Source organism: Clupea harengus, chromosome 15, assembly GCF_900700415.2.
Source record: "Clupea harengus chromosome 15, Ch_v2.0.2, whole genome shotgun sequence".
Lineage (NCBI taxonomy): Eukaryota > Metazoa > Chordata > Actinopteri > Clupeiformes > Clupeidae > Clupea > Clupea harengus.
Genome location: NC_045166.1, coordinates 14,482,002 through 14,499,774, shown reverse-complemented (window position 1 = coordinate 14,499,774; position 17,773 = coordinate 14,482,002). Strand labels below are relative to the sequence as shown.

The 17,773-nt window shown below is 43.8% G+C and overlaps 2 protein-coding genes across 5 annotated transcripts; one reads left to right on the top strand and one right to left on the bottom strand.

The window, feature by feature from the left end:
• Nucleotides 1–574: 574 nt before the first annotated feature.
• On the bottom strand, nt 575–10,823 carry LOC105893695 (WT1 associated protein). 4 transcript variants are annotated; one of them, XM_012820154.3, is made up of 8 exons: nt 10,671–10,823; nt 9,098–9,135; nt 8,946–9,001; nt 8,776–8,834; nt 8,079–8,206; nt 5,153–5,331; nt 2,183–2,337; nt 575–1,843 (listed from the first exon to the last, which is right to left on the bottom strand). In XM_012820154.3, exons 2-8 carry the CDS (start codon nt 9,125–9,127, stop codon nt 1,116–1,118), a joined length of 1,335 nt encoding a protein of 444 aa, XP_012675608.1. In that variant the 5' UTR covers nt 9,128–9,135; nt 10,671–10,823; the 3' UTR covers nt 575–1,115. The 4 variants fall into 4 exon arrangements, with proteins under 4 accessions (XP_012675608.1, XP_012675605.1, XP_031437218.1 ...); XM_012820151.3 differs by lacking the exon at nt 10,671–10,823 and adding an exon at nt 10,214–10,605; XM_031581358.1 differs by lacking the exon at nt 10,671–10,823 and adding an exon at nt 10,026–10,197.
• Nucleotides 10,824–11,071: 248 nt separating this feature from the next.
• sod2 (superoxide dismutase 2, mitochondrial) lies at nt 11,072–16,511 on the top strand. The gene is made up of 5 exons (XM_012820155.3): nt 11,072–11,195; nt 12,060–12,262; nt 12,620–12,736; nt 15,439–15,618; nt 16,117–16,511. The coding sequence occupies exons 1-5, from the start codon at nt 11,161–11,163 to the stop codon at nt 16,260–16,262; spliced, it is 681 nt and encodes a 226-aa protein (XP_012675609.1). The 5' UTR covers nt 11,072–11,160; the 3' UTR covers nt 16,263–16,511.
• Nucleotides 16,512–17,773: the final 1,262 nt, after the last annotated feature.

The following is a 17,773-nucleotide window of genomic DNA, read 5'->3' as shown; positions in this document are numbered from 1 at the left end:
ATGGGTATGTTGAATTTGCTTCGTAGTAGTCTCCCTGCCCACTTTCAGCATTAGATTAACAATTTCAGACACTTCTATACATTTTTATAGCACTGAGATATGCCCTGGTCAACATACTGCTGTGCTGGATGATTTTAAGTTTATTTGATTTGCCCACTTACTACTACTGCGTGGCCTTTCACCAAAACCTATCCTAATGTGCGTATGTGTCCCCTCAAATTCAATGGCGAGTGGCATCTTTTACACTGTTATTATACATAACCAAGAACCTTAAACATGTGCAGCTCAGACCTCAGCATTAGCACCACCTTGTGGTAAGGATGATTCACCAGGTGTTTAATCCCAGTACTTGTAGGCTACCTGCAGTCCTGAAATGCACCTCGAAGTGGACAGACGCCCTGCAATACAACATAAAGCCAATTCCTTAATAGGTACCTTGTGAGGATCACCTGAGGCTTCATTCTCCCACAAAACGAATTGACAATTGTTATCATTAACACATTGTTAATTTAAGAGACAAATTGAAACTGAATTAAGCTTGATGGAAACTAACATTGAAAAAGCAACTCTGACATTCTATTAAAATTATTTATTGATATTTGGTCAGTACATGAAAAGGATTGAAATCAGAATAAACGTGAATTTAGAGCATATTTTGGAGACAAAAAAAAAACCTACAAACACACACAAAAAAAAAAAGTGTCTGCCATGGAGGGACAGAGTTAAGAGTCGACTCATTTAGAACAGGTCTACTGCAGACTAGACCCGGTGGCCTCATGACTTTATTGGACTTTACAGTGGAACAACGCAAAGTGATTTCACTTCTTAGCGAGCCAATGAGGTGAATAAAACCAGTGGTGATCAAATATCCTTCAGACATCAACAGGAGGGAAACAAAAAAACGAAACAAACAAACAAAAAAAAAAAGTTTAAAATCAAAGCACTTCGCTTAACCAACTAAATTATCCTTCCACAACTGTTGTCAACAGAAGCAAAGGGAAAAAATTTAAACAAAAGCATGAGGATGAACATGTCTTTGCCACTGGCGCTATCATGTGTTGATTAAATCTGTTTTAAGTATAAAAAAAAACAACATCAATGACGACTGAAGAACGTTACAAAACAGACCCTGTGGAGGAGGAGTTAGTAGTCACCGTGGCGCTGGTGGTTGCCGCGGCAGCAGCGGCGGCTGCAGCAGAGTCCAGGCCATTCTGCGTGGCGTGCCGTGTCCCAGCAGTCCTGCTGCCCTTGGCGACGGGGGCGGTGGCGGCCTCGTGTGAATCGGCGTTGGAGTCCGTGTCGTTGGAGTGCTGGGTGGCGGAGGCTTCGCTTCCCGTCGGGGAGTCCACGCTCTCGTAACCCACGCTCAGCCGCCTCACAAACCTTTCCCCGCCCCCCTGGCTAGCCGCCTCCTCCGAGTGGTTCGACAGCTTGGAGCCCTCCCCGTGGGCCGGGCTTGACGCCAACGGCGATGGCGGGAAGTCTTCCTCCATGCTGCTGCCCTCCTGGTACAGCCCTGCCACTCCCGAGGCCGCCGCGCCCCCTCGCTGGCCGCTGTTGTTCCCATTGGTGGGGCCGTTGGTGACCCTTCCGCAGTCCTTCCCGGTGGCGCTGGTTCCGGGGGTTGGGCCGGGTTCAGTCTGGGCGCCGGGCTCGGAGGAGGTGGAGGGGGAGGAGGGGGCGGTCCTGCTGGGCCCGGCGGTCGCTGTGGCGGAGGCGCCCTGGGCCTGAGGCGGCTGGGTGAGCTGCTGCCGCGTGTCCTTCAGCTGCTGCTGCAGCGTCAGGATGGTGCTCTGCATCCCCTCCACCTCCTCATCCAGCTGGATGATGAAGTCGTTCAGTTCTGACGGTGGAGAGAGAGGGAGTGAGAGAGAGAGAGAGAGATGCTGTTAGTCAGATCAGCACGTCACCGACTTTCCCTCACTATTCATTCTGGCACTGCCTGAGTACAGTCTGATGTGCGGACTTGAAAGACACCAGTCAAATAATGCTCTCAGCTCGGTACATAGGCACCCAAGGGTGAGTGATGGGACAACAAGAGTGAGATCTCAGACAGAAAATGCAAAGCAGTAATTCAAGCCAGAAAACCAACCCTTGCAGTGTTTCAGAAGGGCTTTAGTCTAGAATTGAATGGTTTTGCATCCCAAACTCAGTGGAACTAGAGAAAAGAGAGGCTCCTCACCGTCCTGGCTGCTCTTCAGCTCCTCGCTGTACTTCTTCTGTAAGGCGAGCTCGGCCTCCAGCTGGGCGATGCGACCCTGGGACAACTGCCTGCCCAGCTCCTGGTTCTCCTGGATCAGCATGCGACACTTGCCCATCAGCTTCTTACCCGTCTGGCTGCAAAGGAGAGAGGCCTGGCATCACGAGATGAACACAGGGAGGGAGACAGGCAGGCAGGCCTCACGTGTGGACTGGACACAGGCAGCCACTCAGTCCAGCCAGGCCTGTGGAATTCCACCTACGGAATCCTTCCTTGTCAGTTCAGAACCCACCATTGGAATGGACTCCACGGAACCCACACACATGGAATCCTCCAATTTAGAATCCAACTGAAACCCACCCACTCTGATGCGGTCCCCAACAGTAACCCATTTTAACATTTCACAACCGGCGCAGCTCACTCAAGGCCACCCACTTGTCCTGTACTTCTCTTTAAACAGTGCAGTCCCTACATCCAGATGCATTGAGGTCCATTAAAAACCCTTTCAAGACTATAGCCTGATGTTCTTAAAGTTCAATATTTTTAACTAGGAACATCACAAGGATTACAAAAAATGCACCAAAACAGCATTGAAGATAGATGCACGACAAAAATATATCAAGTTGGCATCAAACTTATTGAGCAGAGGTTCTTTCTACTGAGCTTTGAAAAACACAGAATCACCACCATCGACCCATGGGTTACCCTTCATGAACTCAGCTTTTGCTTCTGTGAACATCTGCTGTCGAAGCCCCAACTGGACAAACCAGCCTCCATCATTACTCTACTCTATAAATCAAGCCACCATGACACCTCACGCTATGAACAGAACAGCTGTACACCAAGGGGGAGTATTCCATGCATGTAGTCCAGTGACTGACTCAGATAAAGGAGTAGAGCCCCCTAAAGAAGAGCCCTATGGCTTTGTTTTGCTGGGGGAAGCCATAGCACTCTTCTATTTGAAGGCTTACCACTTACTGAGTGCCTAATCCGGGGGGAGGGGGGTCACTAAACCACACACTTGAAATACCTCCCCCCCAGGACTAAATGCGAAAACACCAACAGTTCCATAAAGTCCCATTATTCCCTCAGACCTAACCTCCACCAGCAAACAAACCATACTGGCCCAAACACAAAACGGCCATTAGTGTTGATAGTTCAGGGCAACTCACGGTATCGTGTTGTGCAAGAAAACAGGCATTGGCAAATAGGTCAATGAAAACAATTATTTGCCTAAACAATTACTTTGCTGAGAATTACAGGGTACATGAGGACAGTGAAACTTCAAGAAACTTGTCAAACCAAGCCAGAAGTAAAAAATGTGCAAGACCAGATTATACCCCTAGTCCCTTAATCATTCTAAAGTCATGGTTGAGAAATACTAATGAGAAGTAACCCTAGGGTGTGTATAGTTTAAGGAGTTGTGTAAAAAAAAAAAAAAAAAAAAAAGATTAAATCTTTGACCCTGAAATTATTCTTCCCCAGTGGATAAATGTTTTGCATCAAAAGCTGACTTTTTTTTGTTTATATAGGACACACTCGGCACTGATGTCTTGAAATCATTGTTTCACATTATTTATGATCCTTTAAATCAAAACGCACTTTCTGACATTAAAATCAAAAATGACCCATGTCAAAACACACGGATTCCCACAAACTTCATTTTTTTTTATGTGGGAAGGTGAACTCAACAAAACAGAAAAGAACAACCAGACTTTTACCTGCATTTTACCTGGAAAAGATCTCTGATATTAGACATGAACAGGTTAAAGATGAAAGCGGAACCTGAGACTGACTAAGTTGACAGAGAATACGAACTTCCCTTGATGTCAATGTTGGATTCGTTAAGAACAGCAGTATAATCGATACAATTTTAAAACAGTAAACATTTCTTCATGTTCATACATTTGCATTCAAACAGTGAGAAACATCTCTGCACATACAGCAGTGTGAAGGTCACTCAAAACGCCTTCAAAAGCCACTGCTGTGTGTAAAAAAGGCACCCTTTAAAACTTCAACAAAAACAAAAAAAGAATAAATTCAACATAAAACAGAAACATAAAGATAAGGAGTTTGACTACCGTATGTTGTGTTAACCAAAGTCGTTGGCGAATGGAGGGTCTGGCTCCTCCCCCCCAAGAGTCTTACGTCATTGTCTTTGGCTCCTCCCCCAATGCTTACATCACTCTCTGAGCTCCACCCCCCAGCACCCACAGTCTTGCATCACTGTATGAGCACCTCCCCTCTGTCTTACATCACTCTAGCGGCTCTTCCCCCTCAGGAGTTACGTGGAAACGCTACAGTCTTTCCCAGATGCTTAAGAGTCTCGTGACATACGGAGGTTGAAGAGGAAAGGAAAGGGCCATATGCATTCCACTGTCAACCATTTTAACAGGGACGTCTTTTTAAAAATGTTCAATTGGTGGATTTTAAAGTCTAAAGTTCTCGTAGCCATGTCTCACCACGCCAAGGCCACCATCTTTCCTTTTTTTGTGTGTTTTACAATACCAGCAAACTGTCTAGCATGGAGCAGTGGGCGTGTCTGAGGGGGCAGGGCGGGGCGAGGTCACGTTCCCAACGCGACCGCCTCTTCAGGAACAGTCCCGATTTTCCTTCTGGCCTCTGCACCACCAGGGGAGAGAGAGGGGGTAGCTGAAACAGAAGTCACCTGACCAAAGCTTTTTTTTTTTTTTTCAGTGCTGTGTTGATGCTTACATTACTGTATGTGTTCTAGCAGGACAGTACAAGAGAAAATGTCTTTCGAGTCTGTTTTTTTTTTTTTTTTTAAACGTCTCAATGGTGATATATAGCATGTCACAGCCACTTCCCCCACCATAGTCTGCACTCCTGCAGAAGAGAGGGGTGAGTCAGGAAAAGTCTTGACTGTTTTTGTTTGTTTGTGCGCGCGCTTTTTTTTTTTTGGAGGGGGGAGTTATTTTTGGTTGTGTTTACCTATCAGGTGTAAATTTCCAGGCACTCAGTTCATTTTGGGCTTGCTCCAGTTTGTCTTTAGTCTGTTCCAGTTCAGCCTTCATTTTGAGGAAAATTAAGTTGATGGCAGGGTCGACCATGGAGGACCGGAGCTGGGCGGCGCTGGGCTGCTGGACTTGCTTCAGGTACTGGATCTGAGTCTGAGGGCCAAGGAGGGACCAGTTAATACATGAAGACAAACAGCTACATATAACAAACAGCATGAAAACAACATTACTACAACACTTGAAGCCGTTTTAAAATCAGATAAAAACAGTTCAAAGCAAATGTCAGTTTCACGTTAGTCTGTCTCATCCATAGCACCAGCCTACTGTTAGACAGGTTGCTACGGCATACATGAATGAGCAGCAACAACAACTTAACAGCCTAGATGATGTGACTATTAAAATAGAGTAATATTCAAACACTCGTATGAATATTGCAGACTCACAGCAACTTTACAGTTAAACAGAATGACAGTTACCTACAATGCGTTTGGACACCCCCACCACATACATGTTAATGCGATACATGCGCTTAAGGGAATGCGACGAGCACCAGTAAACAAAAGGACTCCAACCAGCTGGTGGGATATTAAACATTTAAATGATGAAAGAGTAATGATTTTACACCCAGGGTAGTTGTCATAATACTTACTAACTTACTGTAAATTATATCTGCCGCAAGTAACGTAATAGACTGCTATCGTGCCACCTTTAACAATGAAGGTCTTAGGTTCTGACTGATTGGCAAACACCATGTGCTTGGAGCCGGTCTATAACTATTAATTCTATTCTATTTATAAAGTGCCAAAACAAATACAATTGTCTAAAAAATGGCCTGCTATTATTATAGTTGCACTGCTCCACACACACACTGATGTTTGCCTGCAACTCTTTGTAACGTTCCAAGAGAGAACGAGGTCACTGACGTAACGGGGACTCTTTCTGCACAATGCCTAATACTGTGCAATGTTTTTGGCCTACAGGTCTTCCATCTTGCCGAAATCCAAAACATTACAAAATTACAAAGCAAGATGACAAAACGAGTCACCGTGTAGACCTCTGATTTAATTTACGTCACTCCTGGCCCTCCTATCAGATTCTGGGTGGGCCAGGGACACTTTGCTACATTTTTCTGACATGATACCAATGAGACAATGTTGGTCCTCCCCTGCACAGACCCAGAGGACCGGGTGTTTACGTTTGCTCTCGTTGCTTGGCCCCGAGAGTGGCAGTGGCAGTGGCAGTGCTGAGCAAGGGTGGGGCGCTGACCTGCGTTCAGTCCGTAACTGAGACAAACCAGACCAGCTTATTCTCTGCCAAGGCCACAGATGACATTCAGACTTGATCCGTATTGCATGTCAAACAGCAGGCTGTCATGAACAGGACACAGCCCAGCGAGCTAGACTAGAAATGGGACAGCGTCTACAGGGAGCAAGCCGAGGGCTGGACAGACCCTTACAGACGGTGCTCTTCAGTTCTCTCATAGTTCATTAAGTTAGAGTTAAGGCACTTTTGTCCAAAGCGACTTACTGAATGTTTAACATCTCCTACATGGGACATTACATTCAATGTATTACTGAACTGACCTTTTTTATTTTATGTGACATAAATGGTGGTGACAATTATTGTGTATTAGCAAAATACATCTAATATTTGACTACATTCTTAGCAACATATTACCATACACTGATCAATGTTTTGCCTAATAACAGTTTCTCCAGGTTACTCATGTATGTCCACAAGTCTCTTATGTCTCCTCATGCTAATGGGGTGTGTCTGTGTGTATATCTTCTCGTGCCTATGGTGTGTGTGTGTATATCTCTTCTCATGCCTATGGTGTGTGTGTGTGTGTCTCTCCTCATGCCTATGGTATGTGTGTGTGTTTGTGTGTGTGTATCTCTTCTCGTGCCTATGGTGTGTGTGTGTGTGTGTGTATCTCTTCTCGTGCCTATGGTGTGTGTATCTCCTCATGTCTATGGTGTGTGTGTGTGTGTCTCTTCTCGTGCCTATGGTGTGTGTGTGTGTGTGTGTGTGTATCTCCTCACGCCTATGGTGTGTGTGTGTGTCTTCTCATGCCTATGGTGTGTATGTCTGTATCTCCTCATGCCTATGGTGTGTATGTTTCTCCTCATGCCTATTGTGTGTGTGTGTGTGTCTCCTCATGCCTATGGTGTGTGTGTGTGTGTCTCCTCATGCCTATGGTGTGTGTGTGTATATATCTCTCCTCATGCCTATGGTGTGTGTGTGTGTGTGTGTGTGTGTGTGTGTGTGTTCTTACGCCTATTGTGTGTGTGTGTATATCTCTCCTCATGCCTATGGTGTGTGTGTCTCATCATGCCTATGGTGTGTGTGTTCTTATGCCTATTGTGTGTGTGCATCTCTTCTCATGCCTATGGTTTGTGTGTGTCTCTCCTCATGCCTATGGTGTGTGTGTGTGTATATCTTTCCTCATGCCTATGGTGTGTGTGTATCTTTCTTCATGCCTATGGGGTGTGTGTGTGTGTGTGTGTATATATATATATATATATCTCTCTTCATGCCTATGGTGTGTGTGTGTGTGTGTATATATCTCTCTTCATGCCTATGGTGTGTGTATGTGTGTATCTATCCTCATGTCTAGGATGTGTGTGTGTATCTCTCCTCATGCCTATGGTGTGATTGCATGTCTCCTCATGCCTATGGTGTGTGTGTGTATCTTTCCTCATGCCTATGGTGTGTGTGTGTGTATCTTTCCTCATGCCTATGGTGTGTGTGTGTGTATCTTTCCTCATGCCTATGGTGTGTGTGTGTGTGTGTCTCCCCTTAACCATATGGGGTGTGTGTGTCTCCTCATGCCTATGGGGTGTGTGTCCCTTCATGCCTATGGACGGGTCTCATTGGTGAGGTCACGGTCTGACACTTACTGTGCACTCCTGCATCTCCTGTTCCTTGGTGGCCAGCCGCATGACTAGAATGTTCTCCCTGCGTGCGGACTCCTGCTGCTGCTGCTTCAGCTTCTCCTCAGACTCCTTCAGCCCCGTCACATCGTTCGCTACCACCGTGCAAGAGCAGAAGCCATTAAACCAAGAAAGCTCACAAACTCTGGAGACTTTGACAGTCATGTATTGAACAGGTAGTGCATCCTAAAATGTGTGGCTTTTTTTTAATTTTAGCTGTGAACTAAATGAGTATGACTGAACTGTGATGACACATCAATGCTGGTGTTAACAGACAAACTTCGCGTTAAAAAAAAAAATCAGCATTTTTATGGATTGAAAATGGCTCAAAAAATCATCCTGAACCTTGCAAGGCCGATGCTGACGCATCCACGACCATTTGGTACATATCTACGCCATGAAATGGGCAGCCCAACTCCCCTAGGCCCCACTGCGAGTTAGTCATTTTTACTTGTTGATCAAGACTCATCATTCACAGCAGTTTATGCCCCCCTCCCCCCACCACCTTTCAGCATTTTTCAAAATAATGCAGAGGTTGAAGTTAGGCTAAGAAATGGGTGAACCTTTAAAGACTAAGCACAGCATATAATAAACATGCAAAACATTGTCAACATTTAGTTTGACATTTGCATTCTCTCATTGCCCGAGACAAGAGCAGACTTACAGTTTAAATCAGCATATTTCGCTTCAAGAACCTGGACATAGGCATCATGCTGTTTCCACCTATAAGCAAAGAAAATGCATACATTAAGCATTGGGTCAACTACTATGCAGTTGCTGTAAAGTACATACTGATGAAGGTAGTATACATTTCGAGGGGACATCAACTCATACCTTGCACATAATTCTTCTCTGGTCAGGGTCTTCAAATCAGATTCACTAAGGCGAACCTAAATGGTAAACAAACGCAACATTTCAGTAAACAAAGCGGAAAGCTGGAATTGGAGAAAGTCGAGACACTATCGAGCAATATGGCACATCCGTACCTTCTTCGGGAGAGGTTCCTCATTAGTCATTCTGACGTCTAGAGGGAGAAAAGGGAAAGAGTTAATTCAAACGTCTCCTCTGTACAGGTTCCTTTACATTGTATTTGAACTAGGTCCCAGTGAAACGAACGATTATATTTACATCAGACACACCATCTCCCCTACGGGAGACTATCGTTACACTCGTTTTCGCGGTTTCCGACTGTGCCTGGCCCTGAGGCACGTGGTGGTTCCAATCATTCTGCAAATATTACTTGCATACATATCCGCCTGTCGTTACGCAATAGCAAGGTTTCTGATTTGTTGGCGTGTATTTAACTTTCCGACAAATAATCAACGAATTTGAATAATTTCACGTGTGACCTAAGGCAACTTCCAGCACTAGTCGACAAAAGCCAAATTGGCTAACACTTGGTAGCTCCCACCCTTTCAATAACAACGCTCGAAAGCAATTCTGTGAACACTCAAATAATCGTTTTAGCAAAAGATAGTTTTACAAGTTCGGCCGACTTCTAGGTAGTGCAACACTGGCCTTCTGAACCTACCATAAAAAGACGATGTTAACGTTAGATAACTTAAACGTTAGCTAGCTGACATTAATGTTACACGTCCAATGAACCAACTAATGTTAGCACTATCGTTAAACTAGCAAGGTGGGGTACATCCCCTTTATTTCATTCGGCTTAGAAAAATACACCTGGCATAATAATGAATCCGTTCCAAAAAGGATTCTGCAACCATTTCCCGAACCCAGCCCAAACCGTGAATTAAAGTGAACTCGCTAATGTTAGCCATTATGAGTCGGTACGGGCGCTGTGCACGACTTCAAGAGCAAACATAGTTGCATCGAAGCATCTCAACCATTCCAGTTGACAAATGCAAACTAAACACGAGACGCTATCTAGATATATCAAAAGCAAACTCTCACAAATACTGTTACCGTTCCAATTTTGCGCACTGGGTTGTTACCACCCGGCTGCTTCGTTATCAGTTTCTTACTGTCACAAAATGGCGGAGAAGGAAGAGTCTCAACAAGAAACCCTCTCTCCTCTTTAGCTTGCTAGCTAACGTGCACGAATCCCCCTAATATAAAATTACAAGGACCGCTAAACTTACCAGACCCGTTTCTGACGTGCACGGGAAAATACTATTCTTGGTAAACTGTCAATGACGAATTAAATAAAGAAAATCGCATCAACGTTGTACAGATTATAATTTACACGAATTCAGTCTCGCCGCCATCATCCGCGAGGAGGAGATTCAGCCGCAAAGCATCATCGGAGCTCATCCAGCCAGAGCTAAAGGGGCGGGGCACATCCAGAGTGTTGGCTAGTTGGCTATCTTCAGCTGACCTGCCGCCTAACATTTCTTATTTTCTTTGTCACGCGTGCTACTCTATTTAAGTACTGTTATTCATATATATTTATTTATTTAGCGAGAACACAACTAATTGAAATCCAACACATAAATACATAGGCCTGCTCGCGTGTTAGCCGGACGAAACTAGCAATGGAGCTAGCCTAAACCATTTGGACAACGTTAGGGGTTAGAAATACAGTGGACACGTAATCACCTCATAAACCGTACTCATTGATATCCTCTTACTGTTTTAAATACAGCTTTGGTCCAAACTAAATCCAATATCCAATTTTCGTAATCCAGAAAGGGGAAGAGCAAGTTGTTGACAGACTGTCGTTAGCATAAATGACAGTATTGCTAAACTAACAGGAACGGGAAAGCCCAATTTTCTGTAAAGGGTACTAAGGGAAATTCTGAGTAGTGATATTGTTTTTTTTCTCACTGTCTTTGGTATGTAATATGCATTTAGTACTTAAATATAAGTATTTTGACATGTATTTATGCTAGCACATTTACCAACAATACAGCTAGTTGAAATTGTTTTAAACGTTTGGTAAATGAAGATCTACTGCTGTCTTCAATGGTACATTCCATTCAAATTAGAATTGAAATTTCAAGGGCAGGTTAGAATGGTTCACCCAGAGTGCTAGCAAGCTAGCCAACCAACCTTGTCATTCTGTGCATGTGTTTTAGCCTGGAGTATCATGACCATGCTATGCAAAGTCAGTTTTGTTCGCAGGTAGGTTATTGTTAACTTTTCAATGAACAGTTGATGAAGGAGAAATTACAGTGTCGTTTTGGAAATTACGTTGTGGACGTCGTGATAAGAACACCCTTGTCATGACTGACATTGCGTGGAATTTGACACATTCTAGCCTGCTAAGTTTATAGCCATTCGCTGCTATATTTCACTAACAATTGGAAGAAGTTATTCTGTCATAATGCACCGAGAGCGATGTGTTCAAATATAATTTCTTACAGATAAACCTAAGTGTACCAGTAACTTTTTTGTTACGAATGGATAACGAGAGTTGAAAAGCAAAGTAAACAACCATGTATAATCAGTGAAAACGTGCAACGTTAGAGTTAAAGTCATTTAAGTGTCATCACACAATTCAACCTGCTAATCAGTGATAAGTAATTAGCTATTAGCTTAGCTATTCTTACCACTGTTGTAAACAATTACGTTTGTATGACTTCAGTTTAACATAGCACTCGTACTTGGTCAATCCATAACGTTACATTATAGAGTTGTTTAACTGAGTTATCAGTTATGGACTAATTTATTAAACATGCGTAATGAAGTGTTCGAGACAAATAGATTACCCGGGGTTAGTTTCCTTGCATGAGCGTTATAGCATATTTCGGGGGGATAAAATCGAATCACATGGGAAATCTCAATATCGTTAGCCTTGACCCCAAGTGAACCTGCAATTAATCCGCCATCACATGGACCTTCATGGCAGTGATTGGTTACTTCATGTGCCAATTATACCGTGCCAATGTAGGAAAAGTGCGCCGGAAAGTAGTTTGGGGGGCAGGTGGGGAATGTTCTTTCCTTGCCTTTCCCTCCTAATACCTATTCTGTCGTTCACCTCGCAAGGTGCACCACCACCTTGAGCCCGGTTGTGGGAGCTCTGGCCTCGCGGCAGAAGCACACCCTCCCGGACCTGACTTATGACTACGGAGCGCTCGAACCTCATATCTGCGCCGAAATCATGCAACTGCACCACAGCAAGCACCATGCCACCTACGTGAACAACCTCAACGTCACGGAGGAGAAGTACCAGGAGGCGTTGGCCAAGGGTGAGCCATCATAGAAGGCACCTGACTCAGTAATGGACACCATTGGCATGGCATTTAATCTTCACAGCTGAAAGGCAACACATAGGCTACCACAGGATATACAAATAAAATCTAGCACCAATACCGTTAGACTTGCCAGCGATTTGCTTTTGGAAATCGCGTGTTTTTCCCTTAGGTGTTAAAGCAGGGGTATTACTATGGTACCTCACGTTGCTTTGGGTGAAAACTTCTAGAAGTAGTGCATTGTGGACCTGTGTGAAATATGTCAACTGCTTCTTTCTAAACAGGCCCATTTCTCTCTGATGGCCACAGATGTGTGCAAGGCTGCGTCTATTCAACAGTGGTGTTGTGTTACAGGTGATGTGACTGCCCAGGTGGCGCTGCAGCCCGCCCTGAAGTTTAACGGAGGAGGCCACATCAACCACACCATCTTCTGGACAAACCTGTCCCCGAATGGAGGAGGAGAGCCGCAGGGTAAGCTAAAGGTGTAGGGGGTGGGCGAGGGATATGATAAATGTACATGAGAACCCTTTTTACCTTGCCTCTTAGGCAGGATTAAAGATGCAGTCCATGATTCTGGTGAAAGCTTGTTGATATTTAAGATAACAGCCAATCAATTGCCTTCCTTGCTCTTGTAGCAACACGTTGATTGGCTGGAATTGTTTATGGCTCGGTCGGAGCCATTATGTATGTTTTGCCATTTACAAAGAGCGGAGTGTGTTGGATTGGAATCACGGACTGGACCTTTAAGCAGCATTATTCGCTTACTCTTTGGTAGGGCTGGGGTAAATGTTTGTTGCATTTCGATGCTGTCGTGAAAGATTCTGCATCCATGCATGAAAATTAAATGAAATAAAATGCATGCCAGCACAATGATTTTGAACGACTCATCCAAACCCATTTTACTGCAATAATAAAGGCCAGGTATTTAGCAGACGCTTTTATCCAAAGCCACGTACAGTCAACTTGCAAAGCGGTGATGCTAACCATTGCACCACCACGCCAAAGTATTACTAATTAATATTTACAGATAACACGGGCAATACACACTATAATGTTAAACATTGCAAAGGGTCTTGTGACCAGGGGCGGACTGGCCATCGGGGATACCGGGGGAATCCCCGGTGGGCCGACGAGGTTGGGATGGTCCAAAATACCGGCCCACTTCCATCACCAACCGGACTTCCCTCTTACATCGCCGGTACCCTCAACGATTTTCCATACTACTCAGAACACGTATAATTTCCGCTATTAACTACAAAAATTGAATCACTGACTGATTTTTATACCCCTCTTTGCAATCTGTATTCACACTCATGGTGCCTATTTTTCGAAAATATTCTGAAATGTGTTCTTACGGACTTCAGAAATTCAACGTAAGAAACGATCTCCACCTTATTAATGAACACCTGAAAATGGGTTCTTACACAGCCGAAGTGTTCTCAGCTGTGCGGATGAGGATTCTTAAATTAAACGCACCTGGATTTGCATACACGCCCCGCCAGGGCACGCTACCGTAGTGACGTGTGCCGTCAGCCCTTCTAACACGAGCAGCCCGTGGGGCATCTGGTAGTTTTGAGGAATTGCATTTAAGAAAACTCTGGGCCATTTACGACTGTTATTTCGCGTGACAGTGACAGTGATACAAGGTAAGTTGTGGCGTTGATTTGGCCAATGTTAGCTTGCTTTTCACAGATGAGGTAACGTTCACTACCAACTAGCCTAGCTAATGTTAGGTAGATAAATGTCCAAAATTGAGACGTTATGATCTGGTAAAATAAGCAAGCTGGCGCTGTTGTCATCATCGAGTTGATCTATTTAAACATGTTAGCCGTAGTCACTTGTTTACAATCGATGAGCAAGCTATCCATGGTGGTAGTTGTAAAGAGGGCAATCTTATAATTTCTAATAACTTATGTAAAATAAGGTAACCAGCTAGCTTGTTATGCTAAGATCACCGTGTTACACACAACACTAACATTATAAACAATGTTAATATGTTATCTAGATTAGATAGTGAGGTCATAATAACACATGAGTATACTGATATTGTTTTTTATTATCATGTGACTATAATGCACCCGGGCCAGCAGAGTTAGTTTAGGTTCTGTTACTTAACTTATTGTTTTGTTATGCACCTTCAACACCCCTACACACACAATCACACACCCAGCATGCAACACTACTGATACCACTGATGTTCACACCCCATCGTATGTTCTATTCTGTTCATTTCTACAATATAGTTCATACTAATTCTACCCTCTGATTCCAGTTTCTTTATTGTGTGGATATTCATTCCTTAATGTTCTGTAGTTATACGTATAACCATCTGATACTAGCCCAGAGTTAAGCCTATTCATCTAGCAAACTATACCTACCTTGGAGTGTTACAATAGCCAGTATAATTTTATTCCATGTGTCCACCCAGGCAAATTGGTGGATCCAAATGTTATTTAAAAAAAAAAAACATAAATGATGTAATTTATTTGTAATCATCCAAAATAATGTTAAGTGTATGGGTATTTTTCCAAGTAGGCCACTGACTGGTCGATACGTGCGATGCATTGAATGGGCAACGCGCCGTGTATTGAGTGGGCAGCGCGCCGTGTACTGAGTGGGCCGCGCGCCGTTTATTTAGTGGGCCGGTCTGACAGTAACTCCCGGGCCACTTTTTCCCCCCAGTCCGCCCCTGCTTGTGACGCAAGCCAAGTACATGAAGGCTAACAAGATTTCATGTACATGTATTTACCAGAGATACATATGAATACATATACATTTCTGTTCCAACTGCCTTGTGGTATGGATAATCATATTTCATCTTACAAGAGGCAGCTGTTTTCATGTTATATTTGTGTAATATAGGATAGTAACTGACTTTATCCTGTAGGCCTAATAAAAGGGCAGAATATGTTCTAATGGGAAATGTAATTTCTGTAGGCTACAAAATATTTAGTATTTAGACATAGGCCTACTTCTTGGTAATCATTGGGAAAGGAGACTGCTTTTTTTATGTAATGTCAGTCTATTTCTGTTTTAAAATAGCTGTTTAATTATACAATTAAAGGGAAAATAGAGTTCAAATCTGAGTGCTTGTGTTTATGAATAAAACAACATGAAGGCCAAGATGCATCATGACTCATCAAGAATGGTTTTGTAATTGGATCGTTACCCAGGCGAGCTGATGGAGGCCATCAAGCGGGACTTTGGCTCCTTCCAGAAGATGAAGGAGAAGATGTCTGGTGCCACCGTGGCGGTGCAGGGCTCTGGCTGGGGCTGGCTGGGCTTGGACAAGGACAGCGGCCGCCTGAGGATCGCCGCCTGCAGCAACCAGGACCCCCTGCAGGGCTCTACAGGTGGGGATATGCACTTTAGAGTCTAAACATATGGATAACGTGTTAATAAATATATATATATATTATTTATATTAACACGTTATAGTTGTTTTCTGTTCTATTTTCAGTCTGAGGTTACTTGATGGTCTCTGGTCAAGTTCACTTTTAACTCTAACTTATTTGTTGTTTCTGTTATTATGTTTTATTGTTTTGCTGGTTTTATTCTATAATTTATATTTTATAGTTTTATCAATCTGTTTGTTTTTCTCTTATTCCTTACATTTTGTTGTTAAATTGCTTGTATCTGTTATGTTTTATATGTTTTTCTGTTATGTTTATGCCTTCTCTTTTTGTTTTATCTCTTATTCTAATATTCTTGTTTATTTTACTGTCAATTGATACACCTTGACTGGAAAGCACTTGTTTTTACTTGTGCTATATAAATAAACGTGACTCTTGTTTCCTCTCTTCTCCCCTTCCGCTTTCTCCCTTCCCTCATCTCCTCTCCTCCTGCCCCAGGGCTCATCCCCCTCCTGGGTATTGATGTTTGGGAGCATGCCTACTATCTCCAGTACAAGAATGTGAGGCCAGACTACGTAAAGGCCATTTGGAACGTGGTCAACTGGGAAAACGTCAACGACCGCTTCGCAACTGCCAAGAAGTAGACGCAAGGTCTACACACACACAAACACACACATATACCCTCAGTCCCATTATAAATGCTTCAGAACGCACAAATACCCCACCCCCATCCCTATGTCTAGCTTTTAAAGAAAGAGAGAGATGTGTGCTTGGGGAGGGGGGCAAGAGCAGGAAGTAGTTTGGAGTAGTCTGTTGTCACAGCATAACGATCAGCAAGATGGATGAGATGTGAATGATTTTCAGTGTATTTAATTAAAGATTTATTTCAACTACCTCTGCCTGCTTCGACTGTTCATTTTGAAGTATTGTCTCCCCCTGTGGAATGTTCTGTAGTCTATAATATGTGTGTGTGTTAAACAGGATAGGAATGGGCATTTTCATTGAGTGATGGATTGTAAGTGAAACAGAGATTATAACATCATCTCTCTCTCCTGAGGCAAGGATGATTCAAATAAACTGTTGTTAGTGTCTCTGCGCTGCTTTCCTGATTCATGCATTGTCATATGTGTTGATGCCTTCACTCATGTCTGGCAGCAGAGGGCGCTATATACTAAGTATTATTTGTGATTGGCAACAGCTGTGACTGGAAATTCAGCATCACTGTAACTTCATGGGTTATGGATCAATCTGACAAGACTGGCCACGATAGCACATAATCTCACCACTGAAAACACAAAGAGTCCACAGACAGACCACAGAAATCAAATGGTCAGAACTGTAAATGAACCCTCTTTCTTTTACACTAAACAGATCTTCTGGGAGCTGTAAGAATCTCTCCTGACCTGTCGACTTCAGTGTAGAGCTGATCTGGTACAGCTCCAGAGGAAAATCTGCCTTTCACAAGCGCTCTATGATCGGGAAGCTTTTCTCTGAGGGCCTCGGGTGAACTCTAAGTTCAGGTGACTGTAGCTTGACTCCACATTCTCAAAGTGAGCTGAATACATATAAACCACCAGAACACAACTGGGCCTATCTGCCAAACGCACTGTATGAGAAAAGCTGTTGCTGGTGTGTTTGGTATTGATACATAAATAATTCTGCATTGCTGTGTCAGGAATGCGGCAAACTCAGCTTGACTGAACCCCCCCCCCCCCCGGTGATGTCTACTGCATAGGAACTACTGTGGCATTCCATCACAGCACTGTTCTCCACAGCCGGGGGGGGGGGGGGGACTTTGATCTCTCTGTGGCTTCTCTCCTCACTTCTCTTTTCACTCTACATGTGCCTAGGAGGGACCCCCCCACTCCCTCAAGGGCAAATTAAAAACCCACTGTCCAGAGCTCTCTCGGCTGCCTCCCTTCCCGCCCCGCATCGAGCCAAACCAACCCTCTGTGAGCAACTGCAGCCAACGCAGTGGCCAGACACAGTAGCCTTCTATATGACACCGACTATTCAGTTACCCTTGGGGGCTCTGAGCTAAAACACGGCTTCGGATTGGTCTGTTACTAGCCAATCAAGTGTCGATGCAGTCACAATAGAATGCAGAGAATGTGGTAAAGTGAACCACAAGCTGATTGAATAAAAAAACGTTCAG

What these genes read in the sequence shown, in the direction of transcription:
- sod2 (XM_012820155.3), top strand. Translation starts at nt 11,161, where the DNA reads ATGACCATGCTATGCAAAGTCAGTTTTGTTCGCAG. An exon ending in AAAGTCAGTTTTGTTCGCAG is followed by an intron (nt 11,196 to 12,059) that starts GTAGGTTATTGT and finishes TCACCTCGCAAG; the next exon opens with GTGCACCACCACCTTGAGCC. An exon ending in TGGAGGAGGAGAGCCGCAGG is followed by an intron (nt 12,737 to 15,438) that starts GTAAGCTAAAGG and finishes ATCGTTACCCAG; the next exon opens with GCGAGCTGATGGAGGCCATC.
- LOC105893695 (XM_012820154.3), bottom strand. Translation starts at nt 9,127, where the DNA reads ATGACTAATGAGGAACCTCTCCCGAAGAAG. An exon ending in AGAGAAGAATTATGTGCAAG is followed by an intron (nt 8,835 to 8,945) that starts GTATGAGTTGAT and finishes CTTTGCTTATAG; the next exon opens with GTGGAAACAGCATGATGCCT. An exon ending in AGGAGATGCAGGAGTGCACA is followed by an intron (nt 5,332 to 8,078) that starts GTAAGTGTCAGA and finishes CTTGGCCCTCAG; the next exon opens with ACTCAGATCCAGTACCTGAA.